This window comes from Bolinopsis microptera, unplaced genomic scaffold (assembly GCF_026151205.1).
Source record: "Bolinopsis microptera isolate Bmic1 unplaced genomic scaffold, MBARI_Bmic_1.0 sca8, whole genome shotgun sequence".
Lineage (NCBI taxonomy): Eukaryota > Metazoa > Ctenophora > Tentaculata > Lobata > Bolinopsidae > Bolinopsis > Bolinopsis microptera.
In genome coordinates this window covers 1-20381 of record NW_026971780.1, presented here as the reverse complement: position 1 = coordinate 20381, position 20381 = coordinate 1, and the positions used below count along the sequence as shown (strand labels likewise).

The 20381-nt window shown below is 36.2% G+C and overlaps 1 protein-coding gene across 4 annotated transcripts; it reads left to right on the top strand.

Annotated features, from left to right (window-relative positions):
• Positions 1-1847: 1847 nt before the first annotated feature.
• Positions 1848-20376, top strand: LOC134825681 (hemicentin-1-like; the record flags this gene model as incomplete). Of its 4 annotated transcripts, XM_063837883.1 has the most annotated exon segments (31): positions 1848-1910; positions 2176-2213; positions 2417-2725; positions 2948-3370; positions 3776-4102; positions 4206-4514; positions 4742-5062; positions 5219-5515; positions 7957-8367; positions 9354-9479; positions 9615-9744; positions 9881-10006; positions 10116-10198; positions 10636-11061; positions 11302-11520; positions 11649-11778; positions 11959-12087; positions 12304-12389; positions 12531-12965; positions 13761-14087; positions 14249-14350; positions 14479-14664; positions 14826-15128; positions 15374-15466; positions 15617-15720; positions 15947-16082; positions 18549-18647; positions 18833-18878; positions 19361-19402; positions 20027-20081; positions 20286-20376. In XM_063837883.1, coding segments are annotated over 31 exon segments (5929 nt in total), but the record flags the coding sequence as incomplete, so codon positions are not given.
• Between the last annotated feature and the right edge of the window lie 5 nt (positions 20377-20381).

Below are 20381 nucleotides of genomic sequence, written 5' to 3'. Positions count from 1 at the left end.
CTCTTGGGCTTGCTAAAGCAGATCATGTTAACGCGTGTGCAGTTCAGAGTTTCAGTGGTAAAAGAGAAATCTCCAGGGAAGTCATGGCTCAGAGTCTTAACGCTGCGTTAAAAGTTATGTATAGACAGTCGTTGTACATTGATCGGCTGGAGAAATATAATCAGAAATTGCACTCCGATGTAATTGACAGTCAGGGGACAGTAGTTGTATTGCAGAAAGAGCTACTAGCTGCCAAAGACAAGCAGCTTGATGACTTGAAATCTGTTGTTGTAGCATCAGTCGAGGATACTGTGAAATCAGAGTTGAAGACATACAGCGCCGCAGTACAGGCATCAAAAACCTCAGCAGCAGGTCCTTTGTTGGATTCGGATAGAAAAATTTTTAAGAATGTCATTAAGGATGTTGTAGCAGAAGGAGACCGAAGTCGGAATCTGATGTTATTTGGTCTTAAAGAAGAGAAAGGTGAGCTTTTATGTGACAAGGTCGGTCAAGTGTTGTTAGAACTTGGCGAAAAGCCAAAAATAGAAGCTAGCAGAATTGGTTTGAATAAATCCAAGGATAAGAAACAGGTGGCTGATAGACCTGTTAATGTGACTTTGACGAGCTCCACAATCGTGCAGCAGATTTTGACTAGAGCAAGGCATCTCCGTAGCTCAGAACTTTTCAGTAAAGTCTTTATCAGTACAGATAGGTCTCCAGAGGAACGTGCCGAACAGCAAAAGCTTGTTTTAGAACTCAAGAAGAGATCGAACGACGAGCCAGATAAGAGACACTTCATAAAAGGAGGCAAAGTGTGTAGTGTGGACAAAATTGTTGTTTGAAAATTGAAATGTGTTAAGACAGAGTTTTGCTTGGATTCATGGATTCCTGGTTCGCTAAGATTTTAAATTTTTTTGATAAGCTCCTAAATCATATTCGTCTTTCAACACAAGACTGTCAGTCTTCTAGAATTTTGTTTTGATTTGTGTATTAAGCTGATGTATTTAATCTTACTTCCAGGTCCATAATTGCGTGTGGAGTATATTTATAGAGTTATTTAGGTTTTATACTAGCAGATTTAGGTATATAATTATTGTATATTATTGTATGTATAAATTCTTGAGTAAACATTAACCAGTGAACAAAGCTGGTTCCCAAACAAACATTTGCGAAACTGATTTCGCTCAAAACAATAGAACTCAATAGGTTTCAATATTTTTTCATGAAATTTTCATAATCAACGTAAAATCGCATTTTGACCTTAAGTTTGGAGTGGAATTTTGAGTTAGGCTGCCAAATTCTGATTTTACCAGGCAGTTTGTTGGTCGCTTGCTATCAATCAAATTTCACAAGAAAATTAGAGTGAAACCCCCCCAACCCCCCCCCCCCCCCCCCCCCCCCCCCCCCCCCCCCTTAAAATCGTCACACAGCTGTTTAACAATATTATATTTATATAATATTTCCGTACAACTTGACGATAATCTCCAAAGTAATTCGACCAAAACCGACAGAACTTTGACTGTGATATAATTTAAGAGTTTAGAGTCTACCACCGAATCTTTCGTGAAATTTTAATATCATACCGCGCAGCCCTAAGACATCGAGTAACCGAGTTGAAGAGACGGCACTCACAAAGCTGAAAGGATGGTGATCAACATAAGTAGTGATTTTAAGGTTAAATTTCAATAATTTATTTGTAATCATTCGGAGAATGCACGAGTAGAGGTACTAATTCTTCTTAAATTGGGTTTTGCACACGTTATATTTACACTCCAAATCTCAGCGCCAGGGAGATAGTTAAGTGTACAATAATTCAATTCAATAAATGTGATTTGTTGAGTAACCTCTTCTCTCAATCATATAGTGTTATTATGGTGTAGCCAACGTAAATGGAGGTACGACCATGTCAACATGAAGAACTTCTTGCTTCTGTAAGTCAAATTGAATGTTCATTTTATATTCTAAAATTTGAACATTTTAATTTGTAGGGTATCTTGACTGTTGCAAATTTGCTGGAAATTATTTTGTAAATTTAACGATTATGTTCAATTTCACTTAAAGCAGATATTATTTATATATAAATAATATCTGCTTTAAGTGATATTAAATTACAACAAATCATGAACATCATCTTTATTGAAGTTTTTTACTTGTTATTGGAGGATTCTCAATGCCTAAAAAGAACTACAATTTCAGATTTGTGCTATGTCTACTTTTTAACAACTCAAAATGCGGTAATTAGTCTTTATAAAGTTATAAGTTTTGTCAAATGCCATTCATACAAAAGAAGGGTACAACATTCTCTGTCGCATTCTTCCCTTTATAAGTTATTAATTACCTAGCGAATTTTTAAGAATGCCGAATAGTTTATGTTTCAAGTTTTTGGCTCATTCAATACATCAATAACTATTAATATTTAAATCTATATCGATTTCAGGTCCTGATATATTTAAGTTAACATCACAACCTGAGTCACAAACTATTAATCCTGGTGGAACTGTTACTTTGTCCTGTGTAGCTACTGGAAGAACTGGTATTATAGCATACTCCTGGTACCAGCTAAAATCAGACTTCAATACTCCTCCTCAGAACACAGACCTGATTAGTGGAGCTACAGGAGCAGAGTATTTAGTGGACGCAGTTGATGTTGATGAAAGTGGAGAGGGTAATTTGTTCCAGTGTAAAGCTACTTATGGAGACGATATTATTCTCAGTAATGTTGCAATGGTAAAGTACACATTGGAAGGTTGGTAGCACTTAAACTATTAATTTATTTAGGACATCATTATTTTTATCAGGAATTTCTACTACCTACTTTGAACGTTAACATTCCCTAATTTATACATGTTGTGTTCAAATACGATAGTTGATGTTCAGTTACTGAGTAACAATTAAAGTCCCTAGACCCTACTATAATTAAACAATGTTGTACAATTTTTCCATATTAGTACAATCTTATATTTCTCAGACAAGTTAAGTTTCACTGGGGACAGCTATGAAAATATAAAATCGGAAACCGGAGATGATGAAGCTGACCCTAGTGCCTTTCTTTGGAGGTTAAAGTGCAATGATAATGTCCCTGATTGGAGTACAGCAATCAAAAATGGAGAACCCTACGATGTTTACTGGTACAAAGGAACTGAGACTGACAGGGTTGAAGTTAAATATACGAATATGTGGACATATTACACAAGTGGGTCTACTGGTTCTAATTCTATAACACTTGATATTGGAGGCAGTAAATATGCAGAATATACAGACTTAGGTCAATACGACCTGGTAATATTTAACCCTCAGACGTCTGATGGTGGAACTTATTATTGTAAAGCAGTGTCAAGGGGTAACGGAAACAGTGTCACATTAGGTTCAACAATCCTAGATGTTAAAGAACGTGAGTAATATTGTTCCATAAATTGTACAAACTTCTGCATTATTTAGCCTAGAGTTGGTCGAGGGGTTTAAAAGTTGATGCATCACTAGTACAGGTAAACCCCCCCCCCCCCCCCCCCCCTAAAATGTCACCACCCCTAAAACGCCACTCTTAATTGATTGGATCCCATCTTCTTAGAAAGTATTTTACCTAATCATTTGTAACTCCTAAACATAAAAAATATCATTCAGACATTGAAATTGAATCTAAATGATGCCATAAGGGCATTTTTTTCACTTTGTAAGAATTATATGAAATATTGACACTGGAAAAACACTGGTAAGTATGCAGTGTATACATTCTGCATGATATTATGATTTTATGAAACAAACGATTGGAATTTTTTATTAAGTGTCTTATCTGCAGAGAATAATGATTATGATATTCAATCTGGAGTCATAGCAGCGGGGTATGTTGTGCTGGCTGTTGATGAAACCGGAGATCGCAAAGTCACCCCAAATGTTGGTGATAAAGTTCTTCTGATGTGTGGAGGTGTTTGTAGAGCTAGTGATAAATGGGATATTCAGTACAAATGGAGGAAAGGTAGCAACTCTAATAGTCCTGAAGTATCTACTTCGAGAGAGCATATTGTGCAGACTGACAGTGCTGGGTCTGTAGAATACAGATGTGAGATAGTGAATGGTGCTTCCTGTGGTAATCCTGACGCAGAGAAAGTGTTGTTTGTTGTTCAAAGTAAGACACCTGAAAATGACACATGTATTACTTTTTGATTCTAATCTTAATAATTAAATGTGCAAGATACATGACAATGTCAATCATGTCACTTTAATTTCAGCTGCTGAGATTGATCCCCTTCTCCAGTTCACATTCTCCACGTCTCCACCTGAGTACATGTGGTATGACACCTCTGATAACTTTAAGTCTGACGAACCCTTTGAGATAAACTGTGATGGCTCTGTCTCTTCTGTTACTGCCACTTTTCTGAAACATGTTTTCAAGAAAGGAGCTCAAGTATCCTCTACACTTCCTTACACTTTTGAGTCTGATATCAAGTCAGCAAGAAGTGGAGTGTATCAATGTGGGCTGTACAATGACCCGGTCAAAATGACTTGGTATCAAAAAACGACGAACGTTATTATCGCTAGTATGTGTGATTCATTAATTCATTGTTAAAATGTTAGATAAATAGACTTGAATGGAGTGGTTATGTTGTCGGTGTTAATAACGGATAGATATTAAATAAGCTGTGCATGATTTTAACTAAAAGCCATAATTACTGTATCTAATTCAGTCCACTATATCATTGAGTTAATCTGGATTCTGATCCACCATATTATAAATAATTTAGTGTGATTGATTATCATCTTGCAGGTGATCCGACTAGTAGCATCACTCCTACAAGTAAAAGTGTGGAAGATGGCACTTCAGCTACATTTACATGTACTGTGGGTGGGTACCCTATAGAATCAGTTACTATCAGTGATCCAAAATCTGTGAGGACAGATTGTCCACAAACTAGTGGAGACATAACTTGTAGTTCTATTGCCAATACTTCAAAATATGAGATCACTGTGTCCGGATTTAGTTCTGCAAAGAACGGAGATTACACGTGCACAGTGCAAACAAGATGGTATAAAACTGACAGTACTGACATGGGGAAAGTTAGCTCTGATAAGATAACACTACAATACGGTAAGAACATGAATATTTATTTGTTGTATGTTATTTACAAAATATGTTTATTGGTAGTCGATCCATACTAATTTTTAGTGGCATAAGTTTGTTAGAACTTTTGTATTTAAATGTTTTGATAACTTTTATGTTACTGAGAGTAATGTGATTTTTCAGTGAAAGCAAGTACTACTGAGCTGACTGCCAGTAAAACGTCAGTCAACAAAGGTGATAGTATCACTTTAACCTGTGTTGTTGAGGGTTACCCGGAACCTAACAGACCAACTCTCAAAAAGAAAGGTTCTTCATCCCCAATAGCCTGGACATCAACATGCACAGGAACTAATGTAAAGAAATGCTTAAAAACTTTCTCTTCTCCAACGTATTCAGATTCAGGAGAATATTTGTGTGAAGGCAGCAATACCATTGATGGTGTTTCAAAAACATCTGATGATGATGTCAGCTTAACGATAGGTGAGCTTCTGTGATACTGCAACCTATCCAGTTGGATTTTAGTAATTTATTACACTATAAGAAATTTGATAATGTTTGTATTTGCACAAAGGTAACTTTTGGCATGACATATTGAATAGAAATATGAATGATCAAAGAGATTGTTTCGTAGAATTCACTGTAGCTCCAGAGTCCAGAGTGTAGAAAGGAAATACTGCAATATTTTCTGATATATTCACACTTCTTTAAAATCGATTAAGGGGGCAGGGGCGGGGGGGGGTCTTTATGAAATTTCTCTCGAAATTGATTTTATAGTTGTTTCTGATAGAGGGGAGTGATATCTACCAGATGTTTTTGGTCCCATGGAAAAATTTCGTTCCTAGCCGAAATTATTGCCGGTCAAAGGTCAGCGCTCATGTGTAATTGTATTGCGCGAGCGATTTTCAATCGCGTGCCCTGAAAATCGAGTTTAAAAATCTATCTTCTCCTACATTTTTTGAGCAATCACCTTGAAACTTTCAGGATATGTTCTAAGGACCATTTAGAAACTTCTGGTCTATCATAATTTTAAAATAGGCCTTGATTTGATTTGATTTGAAACTTTTACAAAATAGCAAATATACAAATGTACAGCAAATCGAACAAACATATAAAATGGGCCGAAATGTATAAATGCTATAAAGCGTGGGTCAGTGAAACAAGTTCAGAGGACAACTTTTAAAACACGAGGTTTATGGCCGCCCAAAGTCTCAATAACGTCACCTCCACCTAGTAATAAAATTATGAAATATGAAGTGTGAAACAAAATATGAAATATGAAGTGTGAAACAATCAAGAAATAGCTCGTATATAAATTATAAAATTGTCTCTCAAATACAGATAACGTCCGAGAACTATTAAGATACACAATACTCATTCAAATACTGATCAGTGTCCGAGAGACATGAATTGCTTCACGGTGGTTTCTTATCACGGCTACAGACTTTCCCGTACCGGATATAGTGGTCGAGATGAGTCTGTTCAACCCTCTTCTTCTTCAGGTCCGTAACCAGATGTTTCCTCGTTGCTCGTTCTTCGCTAGATCTATCTGGACAGATCCATACATTTTTGTGGGTCTCAACTAGCCTCAGTCTTCCTGTTTTCGTCAGAATCTGTTGAACTGCTGTAGAGCTTGGGACAGTGATCTTTACTGGTCGGATAGTCGTACTCTTCCTGCCGACTCTAGTCGCTTCGAAGTGAGGTTTCTCCCCAATCTCCTCCAGAACTGCGGTTACTAGCGCTGGAAGCTGTTCTCCCTCTTCTTCTTTCAACCCAAACACGATCAGGTTCTTGCTCCTGTCCTCCTCTGCAGCCACACTCTTCATCACCTTCTTCAGGATGTTACTGTTGCAGACCGTACCACTTGCACTGTTCTGTTGTACAGCTGCACTGTAGCTCTTTATCCCTGACTCCACCGTTGTTTGCACTGTCTTCTTAACCGACGTCTTAAACAACTCTAGTACAATGTCCTTCTGTACAAGCAGCTGGCCCTGCAGCCTGATCAACTTATCCTTGTCTTCTAACGCTTCCGTCTTCAAGAAATATATGATCTCCTCCATTTTACCCATCTGGCATTCATGCCGTTGAACGAGGTCTATTGCTTCCACAAGCCGAAGTGCCAGATGCTTTTTATAGACAGTTGGAGCCATAAATATTTCTCTGTCCATATCTCCACAAATATCTCTGTCGTCGATTTTCAGTTCTTTTCCCAGCGTAATGAACCACTTAGTAACACTGTCCTTCAATTTTGTCTGTTCATCATACTCGAATCCTTGAATTTGGTCCAGAGATTGGGTCACCTTACGATCATCCTCCATAATCTACTTGTATAGGAATGTACAAGTACACACGCAAAGGCTAACTACGCGGTAGCAGCAAACTGAACTTATCGCAATTTACAAAAGATAAGAGAGCTCGATAATTGCAACGTAAGCTACACTGACTACACACCTTAGAAACGTTTTTATTCGATTTTGAAAATCTTGGACCTGAAAAAATCGTCAAAAAAAAACGAGGTCCAAGATTTTCAAAATCGAATAAAAACTTTTCTAAGGCCTATTTTAAAATTCTGATAGACCAGAAGTTTTTAAATGGTCCTTAGAACATATCCTGAAAGTTTCAAGGTGATTGCTCAAAACATGTAGGAGAAGATAGATTTTTAGACTCGATTTTCAGGGCGCGCGATTGAAAATCGCTCGCGCAATACAATTACACATGAGCGCTGACCTTTGACCGGCAATAATTTCGGCTAGGAACAAAATTTTTCCATGGGACCAAAAACATCTGGTAGATATCACTCCCCTCTATCAGAAACAACTATAAAATCAATTTCGAGAGAAATTTCATAAAGACCCCCCTGCCCCCTTAACTGTTAAGCAAGTCAGTAGAATATAATCTGATTTTGTAACTATCAAACCTTTCAGTGGGAGATGTGGAGGCAAGTTTAGCCCAATCCCCTTCAGGAACCGAACTGGACAAGGACTCTCCTGTAACTTATACTTGCAAAGTCGAGGGAAATGCTCTACCAACTAAACTGACTTTTAAGAAAGGCAATGTAGCCTTAAAATCGTATGATTCATCAGACAGTAGTAGTAGTCATGCTGATGTTGTGAAAGAAACTTACTCCCTTTCATACACGCACACGATCAGTTCGTTAACATTAGAAGACTCGGCAGTGTATATGTGTGAAGGTGAAAATGACAACAGTGGCATAAAAACGGATGGTGACACCAAAACTCTAACCGTAGTGTCTGATGTAATTGTTACCCTCTCAGCAAGCACTGATACTCCTTCTTTTGGGGATACCTTTACTATCACCTGTTTAACAACTGGAGGTAGTTAATCATACATTTATTTAACTTTTTTCGTTTTGTAATAATTGATGTTTCATCATTCAATTTTGGTTTCTCGGTTAATTGATGAAGTTGATCGATAGTGGGGAAAATATACTTTATTATGTCCTACAATACACTACTACTACTACAGCTACTATGTCGGTGCTACCTCGGTAAGTCCGATCTACGCCAGAAAACCCCCTCCATATATCCCTGTCCTGCATCAGGGTTCGCAGTTCCTCTTTAGAGTTTGTCCCAACTTCCTTCAGTAACATAGACAAGTAGCTTTGTCTTGGTCGGCCTTGCTGTGCTCTACCGTGCGTAGGTTCCCATAAAGCCATAAGACTAAATCACTGGCAAGCAGCTCAGGATGTCGGATGCAGTATCCCGCCATTTTTAATCTCCTACTTCGTAACTTGTTTGACACTTGACAGCCTTGTTAGGCTACCATACAAAATTATATTGCTGACCTTGTCCTTTCATGAGATACCCAGCATCATACGCAACATCTTTGTGTATGTAACGTCCAAACTTTTCTCTTGAGCCTTTGTCAGTGTCCAGGTTTCTGATCCGTAGAGCAGTACTGATTCACAAGCCGCTATGAACAATCTAATCTTGAGGCTCTTTGAGAGTTTGGATTTCCAGATATTCTTCAGTCTATGTAGGGCACCCCACGCTATTCCCTACTATACAGCTGTTAAGATTGAATAACTCTCTCATTACTCAAAAAACTAAAGAAGACCTGGCAATAATCTTTTTAAAGAGTCAAAGATACTTTGTTTTTCACGCCCCATATCGTTCGGACTGCGGAGATTATAATTGGAATGATTAATGTAGCCCTCACCTTTCCATTTTTGACTGTTAAGTCACATACAAACCTGGCTTGAATAGCGATGATTTAGGTGGTACCCTACTATCTAATTCATAAGATGCATTTTTTCTCTTATTAAGTCGAGTATGTTTAATTAATACCATCTTCATCTCAGGAAGAAAACCTGAAAGTGTTGAACTGAAACACGACTCTATATCCATCAAATCCTACCCAACTAATAGTGGTTTCTGCTCAAGCACTGATTCATTCTCGTTGAAGTGCACATACACAACTACTGCTGGTTATTATTATAGTTATTTATAAACTTCTTAATTCTTGATAGGTACAGTATTGTATACTCAGATATTATTTCATATTTAGCATTGTATGCTTTTTTCTCAATTACCTTAGTATCTATATCATTAAACCACACAAGACTATACAAGTGGAGGAAAATATGAATGTATCGGAAAAAACATTGTGGCAAACAACAAGGAGGTAACAACTACCGAGCTTATAGATGTTTATGTGTCTCAAACTGTGGAAGTATCTATGACTCCATCCAGGTTAGGAATCAAATTAAATTGATACTGAAGGCAAGGATGAACTTTCCGATTTGATTATCAATAGTTCGAACTTATTGCAAATCTTTGGTTCTTACCGATGGCGAAACTGTTCATTGTCTAACTATAAAACGTTCAGTGAATCTGAAGTTCCTACCGGTATTGGCTTTACTATAACTTGTCACGTTGAAGGAGGAGGTCAACCCCACAAAGTAACTCTGACTACACCAGACAGTACAGTGTTAACTTGGCTGGGAGATTCTAGGTATGGAAACTATTTTGCATCCAGGAGAGGGTTTAGGACATACGTGGTTTATTGTTATAAAAATGGTCATTTGCAATAGATTTTCCACATTCTTAGCACTCTTTTTCAGCTCCGGAGGTACATTAACTTGTATTGGAACCTTTGAATTGACATGTAAACATACAATATCGAGTCCCACATACACTGATGAGGGTAAGACTTCTTATTTATGTCTTCAAGTTAATAATTACTGTATAGTTATACCATCATGACTGATGAACCAGGGAAAAATCATTTTGATCCATACTTGATCCAGTTTTACACTCCTTTAACTCCTTTACCAAAACTTTTTAAATAATAAAATAAATTTCAATCACGATTTTTGGTTCGATAATGTGTTTCAATGTGTATTCATTGGAACCGCATCATTTTGTGGTCTTACATGCGAATGTCGACGACAGAGCTTCCTAGGTACTGCTGAGAATAATCGTGATAATGCAACACTAGCACCCTGAGCACTGTTCACGTTATGTCATCATTGAAACAACGTACATCAGAAGACTTCTGATGTACGTTCAGAAATTTATCAGTTGCTAATAATTTCTTGCGTCTCACTCATGTACCCTATTTTTAATACTTGTTATTTTCAGGAGATTATAGATGTGACGGTTACAATAGACTTCCTGGTCAGACCACCGACAAAACCAAATCTGCGACTGTGTCATTAGTTCCTATTAATAATGTCGATGTTACCTTGACAAAAAGCACAACAGAGGTTGCCTTCGGAGCCTCTTTTCTTATAACGTGTGTGGCTGATGGTGGACGAATTCCATTCTATCTGAAATTGGATCTTAGACGCCCTGACAGTTCAGTCGTTAACGATATCGTCCTTTATAACAAGTCATCACAATCACCAGCCTCAGTTACAGTGAGTGAAGAGCTCAACACATTGACTTATATCCACTCTGTAACAAGCTCCAGCTACGATCATGATGGTACTTACAAATGTCTGTCCAAGAACAGAGCTGCTTCTAATAACGAACAAAACGATGAGAAATCCGAAAACATCATAGTGGGTTAGTGCGGTAAAATTGGTTCATATATATTTCTCTAAGTTAATATCCTTATCATCTACGTCTTCACTCTTCATGAAAATGGTATCCATTCATTTGGAATATGCTATATAATATGTATAAATTGTATGCGTTAACAGTAACAATAAGACACAGATTAGCAACTACAATTATGACATCTTAATTTGAGGAAACAGGTACTTTTGTTGGAGAACAGTCTCCATAGAAACATGGCTCTTTCAGTGAAAGATGTTACAAGTTCGATATCAGATCTTGGTATAGTGAACAAAGGTTCACAGTTACAGATCACTTGCTTTGCTGAAGGAAATCGACGTCCTCATGAAGTAGCTCTGAAGAAAAGTAATCTATCTGTGATCACCTGGGCTTCTCCAGCCTCTGATTGCACTGTTCTTCCGAAGTCGTACTACGAATTTGTATGTGTCTATAATATGGGCATTATTGGTACGTTATTTTATGAATACATTCGTCGCACATTATATTTTCTTAGAGATGAAACTGCTAAATTAATTTTCCAACTATAAGCAGAAGAAAAGCTTTGATATTAGGTTATCCTTATGATATGCTTTTAGATTATTCCGATGGTGGAATATATATGTGCGTGGGTAAAAATAAAGCACTTGGAAACAAAGAAGTAAGCAGCAGTGTCAGTGCTACCGCAAAAATATCACAATCTGTGCTAACAGTACTCAACCCGAACAGGTACTAATCAATAATATTACATCTTGGTTTGTTTCATCCATTCAAGCTGTCTTGTTCTTTTCAATTTGTCTTTTCCATTCAGACGATTTGGTGATATTGTTATCCCAATCCTCGAAATTGCAGTAAATGTTTAGTTTTTACTTTTGTTATAGATGAACATCTAATGTTTCAAATGCACAGCGAAACGGAATTGTCGTGGGGTAGTGATCCACTATCAATCACTTGTTACATCGAAGGTGGTCTTCAACCTCACAAAGCTACCCTTGAAATTCCTGGTGGCACTACTATAACTTGGACGCGTGATTCTTCGTGAGTTCACACAGTTTATTAATACTTATAATGAAGTCTTTAAGAAAATCAAACGACCAGACCTAAGACCTATCTCTTTAATATTTTTCTATTAGAGATACAGCTAATTCTTCAAATTTTATTGTATTTTCTGTATTTTGGTGAAGATAGTATTTATCTCAATGATTGCATGATTTTAATAATTTTAAATCATCGTGATGATTTAATAACCCCCAGGAGTTCTACGAATAATTTTAATTGCAATGGTGATCATGAAGTAACATGTGTTCATGAAATAACGTCTGACTCTTTCGACAATACCGGTAATATATTTGCATTATGAGTGAATTTGTGGTCAATCAAAATTGTTTAGGAAGCGATCAGTTCTGATGATATTGCTCTTTTAAAAAATTGTTTATTCCTCATGTTATTTTTTATTGTTTGTTAAATGATTCCTTTGATAGGGAAGTACAACTGTACGGGATTCAACATGCTCCCAGAGTCTTCAGCAGTGAAAGAAACGAAGGAGAGCGTGGAAGTAATAGTTGTGAAAGATGTTGAAGCAACACTTACTTCAAGTTCTACTTCTGATGAAGTTGATTTTGGATCTGAGCTAACTCTGACTTGCAAAGTTGAAGGTGGAAGAACTCCATTCTTCCTGTTGGTCGAATTTGATGATGGTAGTAATGTCGTTAAAACAATAATTAAATATGAGGACACGGATCAATCAAATACGGATCAATCAAACAAGGTTACCCGTGAGAAGAATTCCCTTGAATATGTTCATACGATTGGCAAAGTGGTATATGAGAACAATGGCTCATACAAGTGTACAGGGAAGAATAAAGCTTTTAAAAACGAGGAAAAGACGAATAAGAGTATCAAAAATGCTGTCGTTGGTAAGCAGGCAGCCTGGCAAATAAAAGTAGTGTCAAATCAGATGCACATTTTCAAATACTCTTGATCTTTATTAGTGTTATGCAGCGGGAACAATCATTGCATTTTTGTTTTTCTAACCTTGTGGATCTGATTTTGTCTAATATACAATTACATCTATTCGATTGCTGGTTTTTTGAAAATATCAATAATGTTCTGTAATTACATAAACAATTGGATCATATTATTAGTGTGATTTAAAATATATTTATTCATCAAATAAAATCACCTACATTAATGATCTGGAGGGGGGTTGTTTAAAATTGAATCCTGATGTTAATGATGATTTCCATTGCATGATGATTATTCCTGGACACATATTAATAAGTTTTCTCTGTGTTGATGCTAAAAACGGTGTCTTGGAACTTATCCCCCATATATACATACTACATAGTGTATAATTTGTCTGCAATTGATATATTTAAATTGAGGGACTTTAATTTTGACCGAATTATTATCTTCAACAATGTACCATCCTGATTATATTATATATTTGTATAATACTGAACAGTTAATTATAATTTTCTGTACCACTGATTTGCCATTTATCCTATTTTCAAGGTTATTTTGATCTTGGTCTTTTAACTCAAAAATATGATAAATAAAACCATTTTTGCAGTTCTATAACCATTTTTGCAGTTCTATAACGATATGATACCACTGTAAGGTTAATATTACCCATGAATATTTTTATACTGAATAAAAATTCCTTCATTAGTATTTTTAAAACATTTAAAATTGAATAAAAATGTTTTCAGTCAAAGACGTGGAAATTGCACAGATAAACGATTTTGACACCGATTTTGGATCCTCCTTCACTTTTGACTTCACACTTAATGGTGGTCGGCCTCCACATCTAGTATCATTGAAAAAAGGAAACCAAGTGATTCTCGATATAAGCATGTGTACTGGGACCAATGAAATGACATGTTCTAGTACAATTGGAGACAGTGATGTGGATTTTGAATATGATGGAGCGTACACTGTGACTGCAGAAAACCGAGCAAAAACCGATGCTTTGAAAACTACTACAATAAACTTCAGAGTTACAGTTTATAAAGAAGTAACAGCTACTATCAGCCCAAGTAAATTGACATGTAACGTTAATTTGGGTGATTTATTTAAGTGAAGAAAATGTTAATGGTTAACTCATTTTTCTGATGTTTTGGCTTGGGATTGTAAACATTACCATCCAATTTTTATTGATCAAGTTAAATGCCTAATCTATGTGATGTCATTTTTGCAGGCTTGAATAGCGAACTCACATACAACGAAGACACAACGATCACTTGTGAAGTTGTAGGTGGCCTGCCACCTCACCAAGTCGATTTGATTCTTCCGAAACAAGGTGAGCTTATTCGATGTTGGCTTATTAGGATAGTCGATAACTAACTTGAAATTGAAATTTCTGTTGGAATTTTTGTATTGCCTTTATAAAAACAAATCGATATTTCATGATAACAAAATTGTTTTCAGACTCTATGACATGGACGAAAAATGGGCCAGTGACAGATCTTACATGTTCTGGAGAACATGAACTTGTTTGTAAATATACTTTTAAATCTGACTACGACTCAGACGGTGTATATAAGTGTAAGGGATACAATGAAGTCAGAAAAGTCACAAAAGTGATGGAGTCATCAGCGGTAACATTGACTACTGGTATGGAATTTACTTTCATAAACATTTAAATCCAGATAACAACATATTAGTGAAATTGTAAAATCTTTTCAGTTCAATTTTTGTTGAACATGTTACATTCTTTTTTTTTAATCTGAATAGTTTAATAGATAGAAAATTATTGAATGTTCGAAATTTTTCAGTGAGAAAAACACAGGTGAATGTCCCTGAAAAACCAATATCGGTTCTCACTAATGGGGAGATAAAAATAGATTGCATCATTGTGGGGAAGCCCTTGGTCGATAAGTCCTCTGTTACCTGGACACATAGTACAGATTTGGATTTGAGCGAATTTGTGGATACTGTAAAGGGAAATCAAGATAATTTTACACTGAATTCAACGCTAACCATGAGAGAACCCTTAACATCGTACACTGGCACATTTAACTGCAATGTTGCAGATGGGGAAAAAACTATATCAGGAGCTGTGGAAGTGTTTATAGCTAGTGAGTATATACTTTCACGTTCTGAGTTTTAGATCAAAATATCTGATTTTTTAATCCATTTCCTTTAACAACGGTCGTACTCCTTTCGTAGGAGTGGCATTGATTTTTCCAAGATATTGAAATACTAGACGTAAAAGCTCAGTTCATATAATGGCTTATGTTTATAATTTTTCAAATAAATTTGGTATAAGTTTATAAGTTATTAGGTGTATCTAAACCTATTCTTATTGAATTTCTCTCTGCAGACAAAGAATACTTAGAATCTCCAACTGTAAGTCATACTGGTGGGGAGTTCAGTGAAGAGGGTTCGCGGATAACCGTAACCTGTCGCGTCGAAGGTATTTTATAACTTGATTATCTTTTAATGTTGATGAATTTAAAGTTTTGATGAATACTCGTCACTATTCTATTATAAAGTATGACAAGTTAGATTGTGGCCTCACGGCTCACACTTCAAAGATGCATCGTTACATCGTATTATATTTCAGGATTTCCCGCTCCGTCAGCAAGTTTAACCTACGAGAAACAGGACGGTACACTGCCTACCCTTCTTAATCCAGAATCTTTTGATTCTAAATCTACTACTTTAACGGTTTATTTCCTTTCCAATTGTATTTGTTTATTAGTACTGAAAATGTTATGAGTGCCAGGTCTTTTGAAAATTTAGCAATCATTTTTCTTCGCTTCATTAATTTGAAATAGGCTTAATTCGATTAAAATATCTTTCTTTAGCTTTCTCGTGGAGTTCTCGTATTGCTGTGGCCTGCACTTACAATAGGAAAATAAAATTTGCCCCATTATATTTAAATCATTTTCAGGAGTTTGTCTTCAGTGTCACAACCACGTGCGATTATGCAAAATATGATTTCTCCTGTAACGCCCAAACTACGATATCTAGTCAACCATTTAAATCATCAACACTGATTACTGGTCCTACCACTACCGGGTGTGAAAGTAAGTTCATGGCTATCTTCGAGTAAATAATTTTACAAATAATATAATAATATGATGTATTGGGTATTTATACCCTGGCCCTACTATATTCCAGTGGAAAGACGGAAAGTACAGGGTGGGCCAAAAGTCAGTGTGCAAACGTTGGGTCTTATACCTCCGCCGTGTTTTATATTTGAGAGCTGTTGCTTTGCAGATGGCATACTGTACTTACTGGTTCGAGGATTCCGTCGTCAAAATTTGAAAATTCGAATATTTTAGACCACGCCCATTCAATATTAAAACACCTATATTGTTTTCTCTGAACATGCTGAACGCCTAATTTTTTCAGAGACGGTAGATTATCAAATGTTGCATATGATCTGAAAACATGAGGCAAAACGGATTAGAAATGACGAAGTTATCAAACATTTTGTGTATCTCGTTAACAAAATTGACTGGGTGATTATGTGACACCGTGACACGACACCTTAATTGGGCACCCTTAACAATTCCCATAATGTTTAACGGGGTAGTTAACGGGGTCACCTTATCACGTGATTAGGTAAACCAATCACCTGATCACACGTAATGAATAAACTCGTTATGCTTCATATCTCGGTCATCTGAGAAGCTACAGTTCTAATTCTTTCAGGACAAACGTAATTCGAATGGCCAAACACAATTCAATAACATTTAGCTTGATCCGACTATCCAAACTATCAAATAAATGTGAAAATGAACCTCCATTTGAAAAAAATGAACGCGAATATTTTTCGAGTTGACAAATTCCTCGAACCAGTGGTGGTACTAAGTCATACCAGAAGGAAGTATTTCAATTGGGCACTCAGTGACTGAGCTATTAAGGCCAACGTTTGCACACTGACTTTTGGCCCACCCTGTAGTTATAACTACTTTCCGTCTTTCCACTGGAATATAGTAGGGCCAGGGTACAGAAATAATTTTACTTCCAATATTTGTTTTAGCGAAGTGTGCCAATATCTTCGCTGTAGAAACAAGATTGGGCTTATTGTGACTTACTTGACTTAAGGCGGGTAGTATTCCCGAGATCCATTGACAACAGTTCTCCACAGCTTTCTGTCCTCCATCAGTCTAGCTATCTCATCTACTGATTTCAGCCCAGTATCTGCTTTTAGGTTATCTAGTAGTGTTAGGTAAGGTCGCCCCTGTTAGTATGCCCATGACTCGGCTTCCAGAGGATCAGTTTGTTCAGTGTCAGCTCCGGCTTATTGTATAGATTCTAAATTGGCTCAATAAAATATTAACTGCTTTAAAATTTGGCAGAAATATAAGTTGGGAATCTGCAGAATACCTATTATAAAGCAATGAAAGGCATTAGTTTGGTCAAATCAAACGGAACATATGCTATCAGACTTTCAACTGACTATGGCAGGGTTAAAACAGTTTTAACGCTAGCAACGATCCCCTTTTACATAGTTCCACTAAAATGATAATTTAAGATTAAATATGTATACTGTATAGTGATAGGTAGATAAAGTAAAAAATGTAATAAAACGGTAGGAATAAAGTATACTAAGCAAACGTAGTCGATACGTCATACAACGAATAATATATATGTATATTTAATTCTAGATATCTATATTTAATTCTTATCGTATGTTATTGTATACCTTACTCGGGATTATAACGACGGGTTTATTAACGACCGGTTAAAATATGGTTCGGGAAAAATATGGCGAAATTGCTCAAAACCCACCACATTTTCCCGGTCGCCATTTTACCGGTGTCCAACCTTTCAATTTTAGATTCAAAAATTTTGTCTCAGATGTAAATTTCCTTATTAGAGATAAGCAGGTTCAGAAATTTTCGCATTGCTAAAACTTGTGAAACAAGTCGAATTATCAATAATTGTTGAAAGTAGACTCTAGCAAATTCGTTGTTTTGAATTAGCATTACATGTTTACGTGTATCAAATAACCATTATGACTCAATTTGTAGAAAATCTTCGAAAGAATGCATCGTTCACATTGTTTAGAATTATGAATAAATGACTGATGAAACTGATTCATGTTATTGACCGTTTTAATTAATTCGAGTTTTAATTTAACTGTTACTTTTACTTTGAGTCCTATTTCATTATGTAGAGATAGTCAATACCTAAGAAATTAAAAATTGGCCTATTTAAATCAACTTTGACAATAAGGATATATGACAAGAATTGGGCAAAAAGGTGAATTTTTTGTAATTTTAGCCAAATGAAGTCGAAAAACCTACAACAAGTGTCCCAATAGTCTTATTTAGTGAATATAGGACAACGATTAAAATATGAGCACCCAAACCCCTTGGGAACCCTAAAAGCTGAGTCGGCGGGTTTATTAACGACCGGTGAAAATGTGGTTCGGGAAAAATATGGCGAAATTACCCTAAACCCGCCACTTTATCCCGGTCATAATAATCCCGAGTAAGGTAGTTATTGTAATATAATGTTACAGTAAACTGTATTTGCAGATCCCCTGCCAGTTATACTAGGAGGGGGTATTGGAGGCGGAGTTGTCTTCATTGTCATCATCGCAGTGGTAGTCTTCTTTATTCTCAGAAGAATCAAAGGTGAGTTCAGTAATGAATATTTTGTAAAATAGCATTAAGTGTTGCTAGATTGACAAGAAATTTTGTATGAGGTTTGAGTTTTAGTGAATCTAATACTACTCATGCTATTTGAACTGTTATCAATGAGAACTTAATTAATTACTTAATTATTACAATCTGAATGTTAACATGACTGTAATCTTTAGTTAATAAAGACAGATCCTATACTCCAAAGAATGGAGCTGAATTCCCGTGAGTAGACGTATCAATTATTAGCTATGTTTATCCACTACACACAATGTATTTTATTATGTTAATTACTATATAATATAACAATATATATTGGCCCAAATACTTCTTCATCTGTTCGAATGATCTGATATTCAAGTGATGAGCTTCGCAGAATTTAAGAATCCACCCCTCCATCGTTATTCAACAACTATGTCTTTAGTTCAGGCTACTTGCCTGCTTGCCACAAACTCTCAGTTTCTGAAGACATGTCCAAATTGTTAAACAGTAATAACAATATCATTCATTGCAAAGCATTTTTTTAATGAAGATAAAGCTCCAAGGATAGAACAATGTTTAGTTAAAAGGTCCACGAGAATAATATCACGTCCTTTTTGACGTTCTGTGTCCGGCGTTTGTGTACGTCATAATGCAAACTTATAATCAAGATCGGTACTCGTATTTCATGTAATTTTAATTGGTCGATTAAAATGTGCGCACTCTAGATCTCATAACGATCAACCAAGACATGTACCTCACGGATCAAGGTAGGTGTAGTCGTTGGAATAGATCTCCCTGAACTGATCTCTTTCTATATATCCGGTTTTGTTATCTTACTTTGGGGTTCACTGTCCTGCGTAGATGAGATGTGTAAGCAGTAGGAGCATATTGGGTACATAATAATATACGTATGATTCGGCACTTTTCATGATTCGATGATTATTTTATGTTTTGATAGCTGGTCATCGTTATTAATTGGCAGTTTAGAGCTTCAAAAGTGTAATTAAAGCGATGTCTTCAACCTTTGTTTTTACCTTATCCTTTTAGTTTTCTACCGACGCGATGAACTAAATATTCGCGTGGGTCTTGGCTGCATCATTGATTTCCTCCATCTGATCGAGATTCGAGTCTTTTTATACTCTTCGGCTTTATAAAAAATACCAAATGCTCGTTTGATGGACGAAATTTGCGCCTTTGTCATCAAGGTTTGATGATGGCCAAGTTGAAAGTCCCATCCAGAGCTGATACTCTGATATTTTAAACTTATGTATATTATATACATGTAACATCATATTATCATAAGATGACTAGATGAACGAAATTGAAAAATTGGCCCAATATATCAAACTATTAGACATAAACAAGCTTATGTTTAACCCCAAACCTCTCAGGAATCCAACCTTTGTTGCTGACCCTACCTACGCTACAGTCGGGGACAGCAACCAGGTATAGTACTGAATACTGATCTTCATGTGACATTGCTTAAATAGTTTAATGTGATCCTGATATAATCTACATTATCGAGCATGTATGATATCAACTTTATACATTTTTGTCCTTTAAATCCTTTATAACAATTATTTCATAATAATGATATGTTAAATATGAAATAATATGATAAAGTATAGAGTTTACCACCTCCACTGTCAGGTTGGTGCAACAGGAGGGTATTCTCATCTGAACCGACCAGCTGGTGAAACAGATGAAGAGGGCTACTCTTGTATTGGCCAGTTAAAACCGGACTAC